The following is a 14,180-nucleotide window of genomic DNA, read 5'->3' on the forward strand; positions in this document are numbered from 1 at the left end:
CTGAGGGAAGGAGGTTCTCACCCAAGATTTGACGGTACATGGCCCCGTCCATCGTCCCTTTGATGCGGTGAAGTTGTCCTGTCCCCTTAGCAGAAAAACACCCCCAAAGCATAATGTTTCCACCTCCATGTTTGACGGTGGGGATGGTGTTCTTGGGGTCATAGGCAGCATTCCTCCTCCTCCAAACACGGCGAGTTGAGTTGATGCCAAAGAGCTCGATTTTGGTCTCATCTGACCACAACACTTTCACCCAGTTCTCCTCTGAATCATTCAGATGTTCATTGGCAAACTTCAGACGTGCCTGTATATGTGCTTTATTGAGCAGGGGGACCTTGCGGGCGCTGCAGGATTTCAGTCCTTCACGGCGTAGTGTGTTACCAATTGTTTTCTTGGTGACTATGGTCACAGCTGCCTTGAGATCATTGACAAGCTCCTCCCTTGTAGTTCTGGGCTGATTCCTCACCGTTCTCATGATCATTGCAACTCCACGAGGTGAGATCTTGCATGGAGCCCCAGGCCGAGGGAGATTGACAGTTATTTTGTGTTTCTTCCATTTGCGAATAATCGCACCAACTGTTGTCACCTTCTCACCAAGCTGCTTGGCGATGGTCTTGTAGCCCATTCCAGCCTTGTGGAGGTCTACAATCTTGTCCCTGACATTCCTGGAGAGCTCTTTGGTCTTGGCAATGGTGGAGAGTTTGGAATCTGATTGATTGATTGCTTCTGTGGACAGGTGTCTTTTATACAGGTAACAAACTGAGATTAGGAGCACTCCCTTTAAGAGTGTGCTCCTAATCTCAGCTCGTTACCTGTATAAAAGACACCTGGGAGCCAGAAATCTTTCTGATTGAGAGGGGGTCAAATACTTATACAAATCAATTCATAAATTTTTGACGTGTTTTTCTGGATTTTTTTGTTATTATTCTGTCTCTCACTGTTCAAATAAACCTAATATTAAAATTATAGACTGATCATTTCTTTGTCAGTGGGCAAACATACAAAATCAGCAGAGGATCAAATACTTTTTTTCCCTCACTGTAAATTATTCCTTGAAAATCATCTCTCTATTTGGTATCGGGGAGTTCTGCGAATTCTGTGTGACAACCAGCTGAAATAGGACTGAAATTAATCACTGAGACTGGAGTGAATGCTGAGAGGTGTATTGTTTAGATAGCAGTACTAATCTGTGTTTTCTTCTGCATAGCCACTTTAATTCATCTGCAAAAAGCATTAGTGGTCAATATAATTATTCAATGTAGTTGGTTTCATCTTAATTATATTTCACTTGAATGGACATTAGGAAACTCACTTCAAATAGCTGTTTTTGAGCACGAATGGAATTAATTAATACAAAGCTCTTAGACAACAAGAGAAACCAACCCACACATCTTTCTACTGTATAAAGGCAAAGAATCATGAATGTTCTATAACTCTTTCTTACAGATTTAGAAACTATAGAATCTTTAAACAAATGATTAACAAATGTATTAGCTATACTTATAAACCCCATTTATAATACATTTTAAGTGTACCTTGATGCAGCAATGCATAAAACTCCCGAGTGGCACAGTGGTCTAAGGGAGACCCATGGGGCGGCGCAAAATTGGCCCAGCGTCGTCCAGGGTAGGGGAGGGAATGGCCGGCAGGGATGTAGCTCAGTTGGTAGAGCATGGCGTTTGCAACGCCAGGGTTATGGGTTTGATTCCCACGGGGGGCCAGTATGTAAAATAAAAAATAATGTATGCACTCACTAACTGTAAGTCGCTCTGGATAAGAGCGTCTGCTAAATGACTAAAATGTAAAATGTAATAAAACAGCTCAGAGTAAAGGGTAAGGAGAGACATTTATCAACTGGTACATTTTACTCACCTAGCAACCTGAAGACAACCAGTGGTCCAACAGAACAGTGGTGTAGTGCTCTACCACAGTGCAGGAAATGCAAGGTGTGAACCACCATGCAGTAAAGCTCACACCTCGCCCTTCCCTGGAATTACCCAAGAAGGCTCTACATGTCCGGACAGATGCAAATCCAGGGAAATAGAGTGACACTAAAGCAACAGTGAGATCAGGTTAAGTTATTGTGAGTCTCTAATGCAGTGTATCGTTCGCACAACATTCTTTTAACCAAGATAGTCTTGTTTTGACATACTGTAGATTAATCTGGCAACCAAGAATATATCTGAAACCTAATAGGATCACTGTATTCCTTTATTGGTATGGTTTTTAAATAGTATACGATACTGTTGTGGAAAATTAGATCCTAAGATTAAGGCAGAGATTATTTCATTGTATAATAGAAAAGTATTTAATACAAGCAGGTAGAGCGAAGATCCGCCTCTGATTTCACAAGGAAGAACTCAGAGAGTAAATGGTCACATGTCCCTTATATAGTGGGAAGAACTCAGAGAGTAAATGGTCACATCTCCCTTATATAGTGGGAAGAACTGGTCACATGTCCCTTATATAGTGGGAAGAACTCAGAGAGTAAATGGTCACATGTCCCTTATATAGTGGGAAGAACTCAGAGAGTAAATGGTCACATGTCCCTTATATAGTGGGAAGAACTCAGAGAGTAAACGGTCACATGTCCCTTATATAGTGGGAAGAACTCAGAGAGTAAATGGTCACATGTCCCTTATATAGTGGGAAGAACTCAGAGAGTAAATGGTCACATGTCCCTTATATAGTGGGAAGAACTCAGAGAGTAAATGGTCACATGTCCCTTATATAGTGGGAAGAACTCAGAGAGTAAATGGTCACATGTCCCTTATATAGTGGGAAGAACTCAGAGAGTAAACGGTCAAATGTCCCTTATATAGTGGGAGGTGATAATACAGTCATATAGTTACACAACAGTTCTTTATACAAGCAGCAGTTCCAGAACACAATGGCCTTGTGTCAGGGTGCAGACATGCCAGGAGTCTATGAAAGGCACAACATCACAGTCCAACACAGAACACATCCCTTGAGAAGTTACAACAGCTCACCCTAAATTCTGCCACCACAATACGATACGATATTATATACTTTATTGTCCATTTACGTGAACATTTATTTTGTGAATTCAACATACAAACACACAAAAACGATACACCATAATAATACAATATGGAAAAGACCGGAAAGCTAATAGTTAGCATGAAGGGCCAGCTGACCATAACATCATAATGACCTGCAACAAAGGGTGACTTAGAGGAGGAGAGAGCTCCAACACAACATGAGGGGGTTATATACTAAGCTAACATATGGAATTGTTTTAAGATGGTCATACCATGGATCATTTAGCTATTTTGATTTAGAATTGTAGCACCCCTGTAGGTATCAAAACAAAATATGTACAAATTATTAGATATAATATTGCATTTTGCCTTTACTGCTATGGCCCATAGAAATACATGGAATAACATTCATACGGGGAAAAAACAGACAGACAATATCAATCAGAAGAAATAAGGTTTTGAAGTGTGTGTCCTTTATCTAGGAGACATAAGAAATATCAGGGGTTCATTTTATTTGATTTTTTTGACACATATTTAACCCCTTTTTATGGGGCACAACATACCTCCATGAACAAATCCATAGTAGGCCTTCAACACATACAGCTAGTAGGATATTACATCACTCCTGGTGGATTCATTTCTAATATAACTAGCAGGATATTACATCACTCCTGGTGTAATAACCCTAACCGTCTAATATAACTAGTAGGATAGTTAACCCTCCACCAGGGGGCAGTATGATACTCTGTGAAACGAACAACACACAACAGAAAGCAGATCATTGAGAAGAGTTTTTATTTTCTATACAGGCACAGGAGTCTTCCAGTGGAGTCTCCTATGTTGGGGTCTGATCCTCCGCTGTGTTGGGGCCTGGACCCACTCCCAGTGAGCCAGCTACAGGTCCCAGGTGGGAGACGGAGGGTCTTGAACAGGGTGGTCCTGAAGGACTTACAGAGGAAGAAGTAGATGAGAGGGTACAGGCAGACGTTCATGGCTGACATCCACAAGGTGATCTTTTTAGAGATCCGTAAGGTGCCCTTAGTGCAGTTGGTCATTGAGGTAACCTGAAGCCGGGTGTAAGGGAAGCTGGGTATGGGCCGAGACACACCAGGAAGACCACCAGAACCAAAAACACTTTGGTGTTATGCCTCCCCTCGTCATTGCTGCTTCCTGATTTCCTGTATGATTGAAAAACCTTTTCTCGCTATGCACATGCAACAGAAACAAACAAGAAGAAACACCATCCAGAAGATCACGCTGCTGAATGTGACCACGCCTCTGTGAAAACCCCGTCCTGCCTCGCTTTTCATTTTCAGACCAGGTTCTGACCCAACGACCTGCCACGGGGGGCCTGACGATCTTGAAGAAGCGGTCCAGACTGATGAGGCCCAGTAGAGGGATGCTCATGTACACACAGAGGTAGAAAATAACATCAGAGGAGTGACAGGAAAAGGTATTCTGAGCCAGAGGAGCGCTGGGCAGGACACTGGCTGCTTTGAGAGGGATAGTCAGGGTCATGAGGAGGTCAGCGGCCACAAAGGTTCTTCAGATACACCGTGAAGGTGGACGTTGAGGCGAAGGTGCATGCAGACTGAGACTGCTACCTCATTGATGATGAGTGCCGGGATGAACGACAGGAAGTAGAGACTTGTTATAGTCATATTTATGGAATCTATTTAATTTCTAGATTTAAAGGGGAAATCTGCGATCGGTACATACATTTTTTGAATTTTGAATGAATTATATGTAGCCATTGCCTTTTGATGAATGTAATTTAAGAATATAAATGCTTCCTGTGCTTATTTCAACTGTCATATCCCATCAGAAATCAAAATATAATCTTGTGTCACTCCATTGTTTGTAAACCATGTAATTGTAAAAAAAAACACTGAGTCTTCAAAACATTAGCGGCTGGTTAAACATAGTCATGGACTATAAAGCATGTTCAATGGAGAATGTCTAGATATCATTCATTTAACCCTCAAGCTACCAACATATTTTACATACATCGATTACCAACTGGGGTCATTTTGACCCCAAGAAGAAGCTATTGGAAAAGCACTAATCATAGCAAAATATCAACTTATTTCTTATCAAAACATCATTAGATTAATTAATGTTATCAGAAAAATAAATACCAAAACAGACTGTTATTTTAGCAAAATTAGAGTTTATTTCCATATTCTGTAAAACGATATGATTTTTTTTCTTCATATAATGTGCAGTTTTTAAAGTACAATCCACATTAGTACTAAAAAGCTAATTTACCGTCATTTGATTATAGTATCATTTAGTTTTCCGAATTGATCCTCAGAGACATTGACCAAAATATGGCTTTGTTTTCTTTATTTACTTAGCCCACAGCAAGCATTAGCATGGTAGGGGCTATGGCAGCATGCTTCAAAAGAATGCACACATATTCTAAGTCAAACCAAAATATCATAACAATTTGCACATATAGAATATTGGAGGATATTATACGAATACTGGCATTTATATCACATTTTCAGTACAATAACTATTTTTGGTAGAATACAGCACTATGTGTACACTCAGAGGTTAGCTGGTTTCCATATTACAGTTCTACCAAGTATTCATACCACTGACAGACTTTTATGAGCTGTTTTGACTGAAACTAAACATACAGTATATCTAATGTAATTTTGATTTCGTACAAGGTCATACCTAGTTATAACCAATTATAACCATAGGCTAGTACTTCATGCCCCCCCCCCCCCCCCCCCCCCCCCACCCCCCACCCCCCACCCTCTGATGATATGTATAACTTAATATTATGACTCCAGAGAAACCTGGATTCAAATAAAACATTTGCCCTAGAATAACTACACCCTTAGAAAAAAGTTATGCAGCTTTCCCCATAGGAAAACCCTTTTTGGTTCCAGGTAGAACCCTTTTTGTGTTCCAGGTAGACCTAAAAGGGTACTACATGGAACCTAAAAGGGTACTACCTGGAACCAAATTGGGTTCTTCAAAGGGTTCTCCTATTGGAACAGCCTTTAGAACCCTTTTTGGTTCTAGATAGCACCTTTTTTTTTCTAAGAGTGTACTTTTCAGATAATACACACCAATACAGCTCTCTATGTAGATTCAGAGCCTATCTGAGTTCTGTACTGCATATATGTATACCATTGGCACATATTTATATGCGCAAAAAAAAGGTAATTTTGTTTTTGTACATGGTATTTATTTGTATTATTCTTGATTTATTCAGGGAAAACCCATTGAGACCAGGGTCTCATTTTCAAGGGAGCCCTGATCACAGCAATTCAACAACCAATACAATGTAAAACAAAACAGCAAAAAATACGATTAATTCCTCAGCTCAAATAACACCCTTAACTGCCCGAGTAGCACCGGAACATCCAGTTGTAATGAGTTCTACAAATTGTTTTAAAACTAAAAGTGGATTTACCTAATTTGGTGGAGACCCGAGGAACCTCAAGAGTTAACCAACCCTGTGAACAGGTTTGGTAACTCATGTTTTTATACTTTAACAAAAAAAGTGAGGTAAGTCAGAAGCTTTGGAAACAAAAAGGAAATAGTGAAGTGATCTACGGGGTTCAGCCTTCGCGTCAACAAACTAAGGAAAGGAGGGGTGCTCAACAACAATGACACAAATGGGCTTACCAAGAAAAACTTCGAAAAGGACTAATTCCAGGTACTGTAGAAAGGAGTTGGAGCACTCAACAAAAAAGCAGAGATTTATTTATTTCAGCTCACTTTAATCTATTTTACAGGATGTGAACAGGTGACAAGATGACGTCTTCCTCAGAGTGACCTGACTATTGCACGTAGCTCCTATTTCTAGCCTAGTGGCCCATTGAGACACAACAATGGAAGAAAAATAATACTGATAGTATGTTTCAAGGTAAATGGCAAATTATAGCACAAAATAATACTAATAATAAGATAAATAGTGTGTCTGGTAATCAATAGGCCATGTCAACATACAGTACCAGTCAAAGGTCTGGGCACACCTACTCATTCCAGGGTTTTTCTTTATTATTACTATTTTCTACATTGTAGAATAATAGTGAAGACATCAAAACTATGAAATAACACATATGGAATCATGTAGTAACCAAAAAAGTGTTAAACATATCAAAATATATTTTATATTTGAGATTCTTCAAAGTAGCCACCCTTTGCCTTGATGACAGCTTTGCACACTCTTGGCATTCTCTCAACCAGCTTCATAAGGTAGTCACCTGGAATGCATTTCAATTAACAGGTGTGCCTTGTTAAAAGTACATTTTTGGAATTTCTTTCCTTCTTAATGCGTTTGAGCCAATCAGTTGTGTTGTGACAAGGTAGGAGTGGTATACAGAAGATAGCCCTATTTGGTAAAAGACCAAGTCCATATTATGGCAAGAACAGCTCAAATAAGCAAAGAGAAATGACAGTCCATCATTACTTTAAGACATGAAGGTCAGTCAATCCGGAAAATTCCAAGAACTTTGAAAGTGTCTTCAAGATCAGTCGCAAAAACCATCAAGCGCTATGATGAAACTGGCTCTCATGAGGACCGCCACAGGAATGGAAGACCCAGAGTTACCTCTGCTGCAGAGGATAAGTTCATTAGAGTTACCAGCCTCAGAAATTGCAGCCCAAATAAATGCTTCACAGAGTTCAAGTAACAGACACATCTCAACATCAACTGTTTAGAGGGGACTGTGTGAATCAGACCTTCATGGTCAAATTGCTGCAAAGAAACCACGACTAAAGGACACCAATAAGAAGATTCTTGGCAGCAGCTAATGGGGATCCATAATAAATACAAATACAACTGAAAAAAGCTGCCCCTGTTTGTCAGACTTCTTACAATATAACAATAATGTAAGTATTTTTTAAATCCAAAACGACTAACAGACATGCTGCATACATTTAATGTGACCCCGGAATGAAACCCACAATCCTGGCGTTGCAAGAGCCATGATCTACCAACTGCTAATGTCTATAATTGGTGGAATAGTATTTCTCCCAACAGTTCCCTAGATTCAGCATTAGGGAGGTTATGTATTTTTGTCATATTCTCATGGGGAAGTTGCTGTTTTTGGTTCTTCAAAAAATCAGATCAGATTAGATGTTTTGATGCCTGTACTCTCTCTCTCTCTCTCTCTCTCTCTCTCTCTCTCTCTCTCTATTACGCTCCTGCACACACACCATTTCTTTCACATGAACTCTCACCTCTTTCTGGTGTCTTAACAGTGTAGTTTCTACTTTCATACCTTGCCACTTCTCCACATGCTCTGTGATCATAGCAGTACAGGGGCGGCCCTGGTATTTTATCAACACCAGCCCACATCACTGCACGTGCCGTCAACTCACACCCCCCAGCTAAAGGCTCATTCCACGGGTAACTGCCAAAATAAAGGAAACGTCAACATAAAGTGTTTCAATAGGGCGTTGGGCCACCATGAGTCAGAACAGCTTCAATGCACCTTGGTATAGATTCTACAAATGTCTGGAACTCTATGGGAGGGATGCGACACTATTTTTTCACAAGAAATTCCATAATCTGGTGTTTTGTTGATGGTGGTTGAAAACGCCACTCCAGAATCTCCCATATGTGTTCAATTGGGTTGAGATCTGGTGACTGAGATGGCCATGGCATATGGTTTAAATAGTTTTCATGCTCATCAAATCATTCAGTGACCACTCATTCCCTATGGATGGAGGCATTGTCATCCTATGGAGGCATACCCATGGTAGCCAAAATAATGACCTGCCCAGCATTTTTATAAATGACCCTAAGTATGATCGGATGTTAATTGCTTAATTAACTTAGGAACCACATCTGTGTGGAAGCACCGGCTTTTAATATACTTTGTATCCCTCATTTACTCACGTGTATCCATTATTTGGGCAGTTATCTATAGATTATTATAACAGACAAATTGCGCAGAAATCGTAAAATAGTTATCTTATCAGGCCCATGGGGCGCCGGCCATGACACGATTTTTAAATATTTGTTTTCCTATATTGTGGCAGACCAGGGGGTTTGATCTAGACATTTACACTGATCAGACATGGACACAAGTGTGACACCTCAGTTTCAAGGTGTTTATTTAAAACAATCAAGAAAAATTAAATAAACCGGTCTCCTCTTCTGGGACACCGCCTTCTGGGAACGCTGTCTCCTCCTAGCCTTTCTGGGAACGCTGTCTCCTCCTAGCCTAGCCCTTCTGGGAACGCTGTCTCCTCCTAGCCTTTCTGGGAACGCTGTCTCCTCCTAGTCTAGCCCTTCTGTTCTAGCAGACCGTGACACCGCCTTCTGGGAACGCTGTCTCCTCCTAGCCTAGCCGTTCTGGGAACGCTGTCTCCTCCTAGCCTTTCTGTGTTTAACAGACCGTGACACCGCCTTCTGGGAACGCTGTCTCCTCCTAGCCTAGCCGTTCTGGGAACGCTGTCTCCTCCTAGCCTTTCTGTGTTTAACAGACCGTGACACCGCCTTCTGGGAACGCTGTCTCCTCCTAGCCTAGCCGTTCTGGGAACGCTGTCTCCTCCTAGCCTTTCTGTGTTTAACAGACCGTGACACCGCCTTCTGGGAACGCTGTCTCCTCCTAGCCTAGCTGTTCTGGGAACGCTGTCTCCTCCTAGCCTAGGCCTTCTGTTCTAGCAGACCGTGACACCGCCTTCTGGGAACGCTGTTTCCTCCTAGCCTAGCCGTTCTGGGAACGCTGTCTCCTCCTAGCCTAGTCCTTCTGTTCTAGCAGACCGTGACACCGCCTTCTGGGAACGCTGTCTCCTCCTAGCCTAGCTGTTCTGGGAACGCTGTCTCCTCCTAGCCTTTCTGTTCTAGCAGACCGTGACACCGCCTTCTGGGAACGCTGTCTCCTCCTAGCCTTTCTGGGAACGCTGTCTCCTCCTAGCCTTTCTGGGAACGCTGTCTCCTCCTAGCCTAGCCCTTCTGGGAACGCTGTCTCCTCCTAGCCTTTCTGGGAACGCTGTCTCCTCCTAGCCTAGCCCTTCTGGGAACGCTGTCTCCTCCTAGCCTAGCCGTTCTGGGAACGCTGTCTCCTCCTAGCCTAGCCCTTCTGGGAACGCTGTCTCCTCCTAGTCTAGCTGTTCTGGGAACGCTGTCTCCTCCTAGCCTTTCTGTTCTAGCAGACCGTGACACCGCCTTCTGGGAACGCTGTCTCCTCCTAGTCTAGCCATTCTGTTTTAGCAGACCGTGACACCGCCTTCTGGGAACGCTGTCTCCTCCTAGCCTTTCTGGGAACGCTGTCTCCTCCTAGCCTTTCTGTTCTAGCAGACCGTGACACCGCCTTCTGGGAACGCTGTCTCCTCCTAGCCTAGCTGTTTTGGGAACGCTGTCTCCTCCTAGCCTAGCCCTTCTGTTCTAGCAGACCGTGACACCGCCTTCTGGGAACGCTGTCTCCTCCTAGCCTAGCTGTTCTGGGAACGCTGTCTCCTCCTAGCCTAGCCCTTCTGGGAACGCTGTCTCCTCCTAGCCTAGCTGTTCTGGGAATGCTGTCTCCTCCTAGCCCTTCTGTTCTAGCAGACCGTGAGGACGTCTGTCCGGTAGCAACATCTCACTATCTCCAACCCTCCCATGTGCTGCCCTCCTGGCAGCTTTATGGGCACCGTACGGCTGATGAGCAATCAGCCCCTTGATTACTCACCAGCCTCAATCAGCCCCAATTAGTCCTGGCCGGAGGACCCGTCGAGACCTGGCACGTCCAGCAGAAGGAGGCACCCCACGTGATGTAGACGCCGTCTGTCACCTGGCCTCGACGAGTATCCCCCTGGTGGCTTGTCCGTGGCGGTGTGCCACAATATAATTTTTTTTTGTGTGTGTGTCAATTTCTACCAGCCCTACCCAACAAAAAAAATAGTCCGCCCCATCTGGCATTTCCCAGAATTGCCAGATGGCCAATCCGCCCCTGCAGCAATTGGATCCAGCCTCTCACCTCCCCATAGACCAACTGTTAATAGGTTGTATACTGTCTGTCTAACATATGGAATGGCAAGCTTTCAATGCATCATCTAAATCAGGGGATTTATCCCTTAGTATCACATTGTAAGCATTTCACGGTAAGGTGTTGTATTCAGCGCATGTGACAAATCAAATTTGATTTTGATTTGATATTGGTGTGTTGAAGAATGGTTATATACATGGATAAATGAATGGGAGAGAAAGAAACATTTAGATTTGACAACTTTATGCAGTATAGAACGTTCTGCTGACGCTATCCTGTACATTTTAGGCGTAAACGCTGTGCCATTGTTACACATAATTACAGGGGAAATACATGTCTCCTATTTCAGTTCCTAAAGGTAAAACAATGTGGTCAAAGCAGAATTACACTGTAGGGAACTAAGCTGTTATGAGAGAGACTGAGAGACCTGAGGTGCTTTCCTTGGCATGAGGTTATGATGATGTTTAGAGGGTGTCTCCCGAGTGGCGCAGTGGTCCCACAGATTGTTCCCATTGGAAGGTCCCACAGATTGTCCCCATTGGAAGGTCCCACTGATTGTTCCCATTGGAAGGTCCCACTGATTGTTCCCATTGGAAGGTCCCACTGATTTTTCCCATTGGAAGGTCCCATTGAATGTTCTCATTGCCCAGACAGTTTAATCAACACACAGTTCAGTTCAGTCAACCTTCCAGGAGAGGGCAGTATGATCCTCTGTGAAACATTCATCAGCTCAATACAGATAGAACATAGAGTTTTAGTTACCTATATTCAGGCACAGGAGTCTCCCAGTGGAGTCTCCTATGTTGGGGTCTGATCCTCCGCTGTGTTGGGGCCGGACCCACTCCCAGTGAGCCAGCTATAGGTCCCAGGTGGGAGACGGAGGGTCTTGAACAGGGTGGTCCTGAAGGACTTACAGAGGAAGAAGTAGATGAGAGGGTCCAGGAGGGCGTTGAGGGAGGACAGCCAGAGGGTACTCTCCTTCAGCTGGAAGAAGAACAGCTTGAGGTTGCAGTCAAACAGGTGTCCTCTGGTCTGGCTCATGGTGTACGGCACGCGGGCGAAGTGGAACGGAGCGAAGCACACAAAGAACACAGCCAGCACCAGGAAGACATTTGAACTCACACTCTTCCTCCGGGGCTGGCGCTGCCCTTTAACAGTACCCCCGTCAGTACCAGCTCTGCGTTTGGCTCCACCAGCACGGCAAGCCTTGCTGCGGGCGTATGAACTATACAGCTCTTTGGTGATGAGGGCGTAACACATCGTCACCGTCACCAGGTTGCCCCAGAAGATGACCTGACACACATGGTTGACAACCTCATGCCAGCGGAGCCCAGCCGCCGTCTTAAGATCACCGCACTTGAAGTTGTCCGAGGTGGGGCTGCGGCTGGTCAGGGCCATGTTGGGCAGGGAGAGGGCCAGCAGGGAGCCCCAGACAGCCCCAGAGAGCAGCTTCCTGTGGGCCAGACGGGCCGCGTTGGTCCCCTTGAAGGGCTGGAGGGTCTTCCTGCAGCGGTCGATGCTGATGAGGCCGAAGAAGAGGATGCTGATGTACATGGTGAGATAGAAGAGCACCGAGGAGACGCGACAGACGAAGACACGCATACCCACAGACGCCATGTTGGAGTCAGACAGCACCTGAAGGAAAAACACATCTTTATTTAGCAAACGCAGTGATTTTATTGCATTTTCTAAAAGTAGTTTTTTAAAAAGTTGTATCAATATTATAATTATCATCGTTAGAACTTATCAATACTTTCCATTGTTATCGTTATAAATTGTATGAATATTATCATTATTATCATTATAACTGCACCTTGAAGGGGAAGGTGAGGGTCATGAGGACGTCGGCCACTACAATGTTCTTGAGATAGATGATGAAGTGGGAGCGGCTGGGGATGCTGAAGAACACCCACACTGCCAGGCCGTTGAGGGACAGGCCCAACAGGAAGAGGATGGAGTACAGAACAGGGAACACCACCGTCTTCAGCACGTTGTCACGGGAACAGCTGCTGTTGGTGAGGTTGTGATTGACAGGGGTCAGGGCAAATTCTGTTGTGTTGTCCATGTCAAGGGTTGTGCTGTGTAGAGCAAAAACAAAATGAAAATTGTACATTGCTGTATTCTTCCTTATTTCATCCATTACTACAGTCAGCTTACTGTCATGATGACTGGCTTAGAGACAGTAGAACTGCCCTCCCATAAAGAAACGCTGTTTTAATTTAATCAAAAATGTAATACACTTACAAAATGCACCTGTATATTAACTTTAACCATGTACAGCCATGAAGCCATTACAATTAACAAAGCTTAAATGTGAAACTTTCAAAATTACATAAGAGGTTTAATATCTTATTCCCTGTCGTACATGTTCACCATTTTGTTAATGTCCTGTTGACAGATGTTCACTAATGCTGAGTAATTCTGTCTCATGTGTCTGAGTGAACCCACCTGATTGAGAGTAGACTGGTCCTGATGGAGGCTCCTGGAGGACCGTGGCTTCTTCTCTCTCAGCAGATTGGAATCATTAGATAGTGTGCTTGGGGTGCAGCCGTGTGGGTTCTTCAAGACAGTGAAGTGAATGAAAATCCCTCTCTCTCTCTCGCTCGCTCGTTAAATATCTGTCAGTCTGAACTGACTAGTACTGCTTTTTGTTTCCTGTCGTGGATACGACAGCGCCACGGCAACATCCTCTCATGCATGTTCTCCTGTTGCGCAATCTGACCATCATCTGATGTGTGTGTGCTAGTACAGTATATCTGTTTAGTCATGGACAATGCTGTCTGTATACAATATATCTCTTTAGTCATGGACAATGCTGTCTGTATACAATATATCTCTTCAGTCATGGACAATGCTGTCTGTATACAATATATCTCTTTAGTCATGGACAATGCTGTCTGTATACAATATATCTCTTCAGTCATGGACAATGCTGTCTGTATACAATATATCTCTTTAGTCATGGACAATGCTGTCTGTATACAATATATCTCTTCAGTCATGGACAATGCTGTCTGTATACAATATATCTCTTCAGTCATGGACAATGCTGTCTGTATACAATATATCTCTTCAGTCATGGACAATGCTGTCTGTATACAATATATATCTTCAGTCATGGACAATGCTGTCTGTATACAATATATCTCTTCAGTCATGGACAATGCTGTCTGTATACAATATATCTCTTCAGTCATGGACAATGCTGTCTGTATACAATATATCTCTTCAGTCATGG

The 14,180-nt window shown here is 43.4% G+C and overlaps 1 protein-coding gene across 1 annotated transcript; it reads right to left on the reverse strand.

Moving 5' to 3' along the window:
- Positions 1-11,740: 11,740 nt before the first annotated feature.
- LOC311105414 (P2Y purinoceptor 12-like) lies at positions 11,741-13,477 on the reverse strand (the record flags this gene model as incomplete). Its single annotated transcript, XM_084147564.1, has 3 exons — positions 13,391-13,477; positions 12,756-13,020; positions 11,741-12,577 (listed from the first exon to the last, which is right to left on the reverse strand). Exons 2-3 carry the CDS (start codon positions 13,005-13,007, stop codon positions 11,741-11,743), a joined length of 1,089 nt encoding a protein of 362 aa, XP_084003690.1. The 5' UTR covers positions 13,008-13,020; positions 13,391-13,477.
- Between the last annotated feature and the right edge of the window lie 703 nt (positions 13,478-14,180).

Source organism: Coregonus lavaretus, assembly GCF_964263955.1.
Source record: "Coregonus lavaretus genome assembly, chromosome: 30".
Lineage (NCBI taxonomy): Eukaryota > Metazoa > Chordata > Actinopteri > Salmoniformes > Salmonidae > Coregonus > Coregonus lavaretus.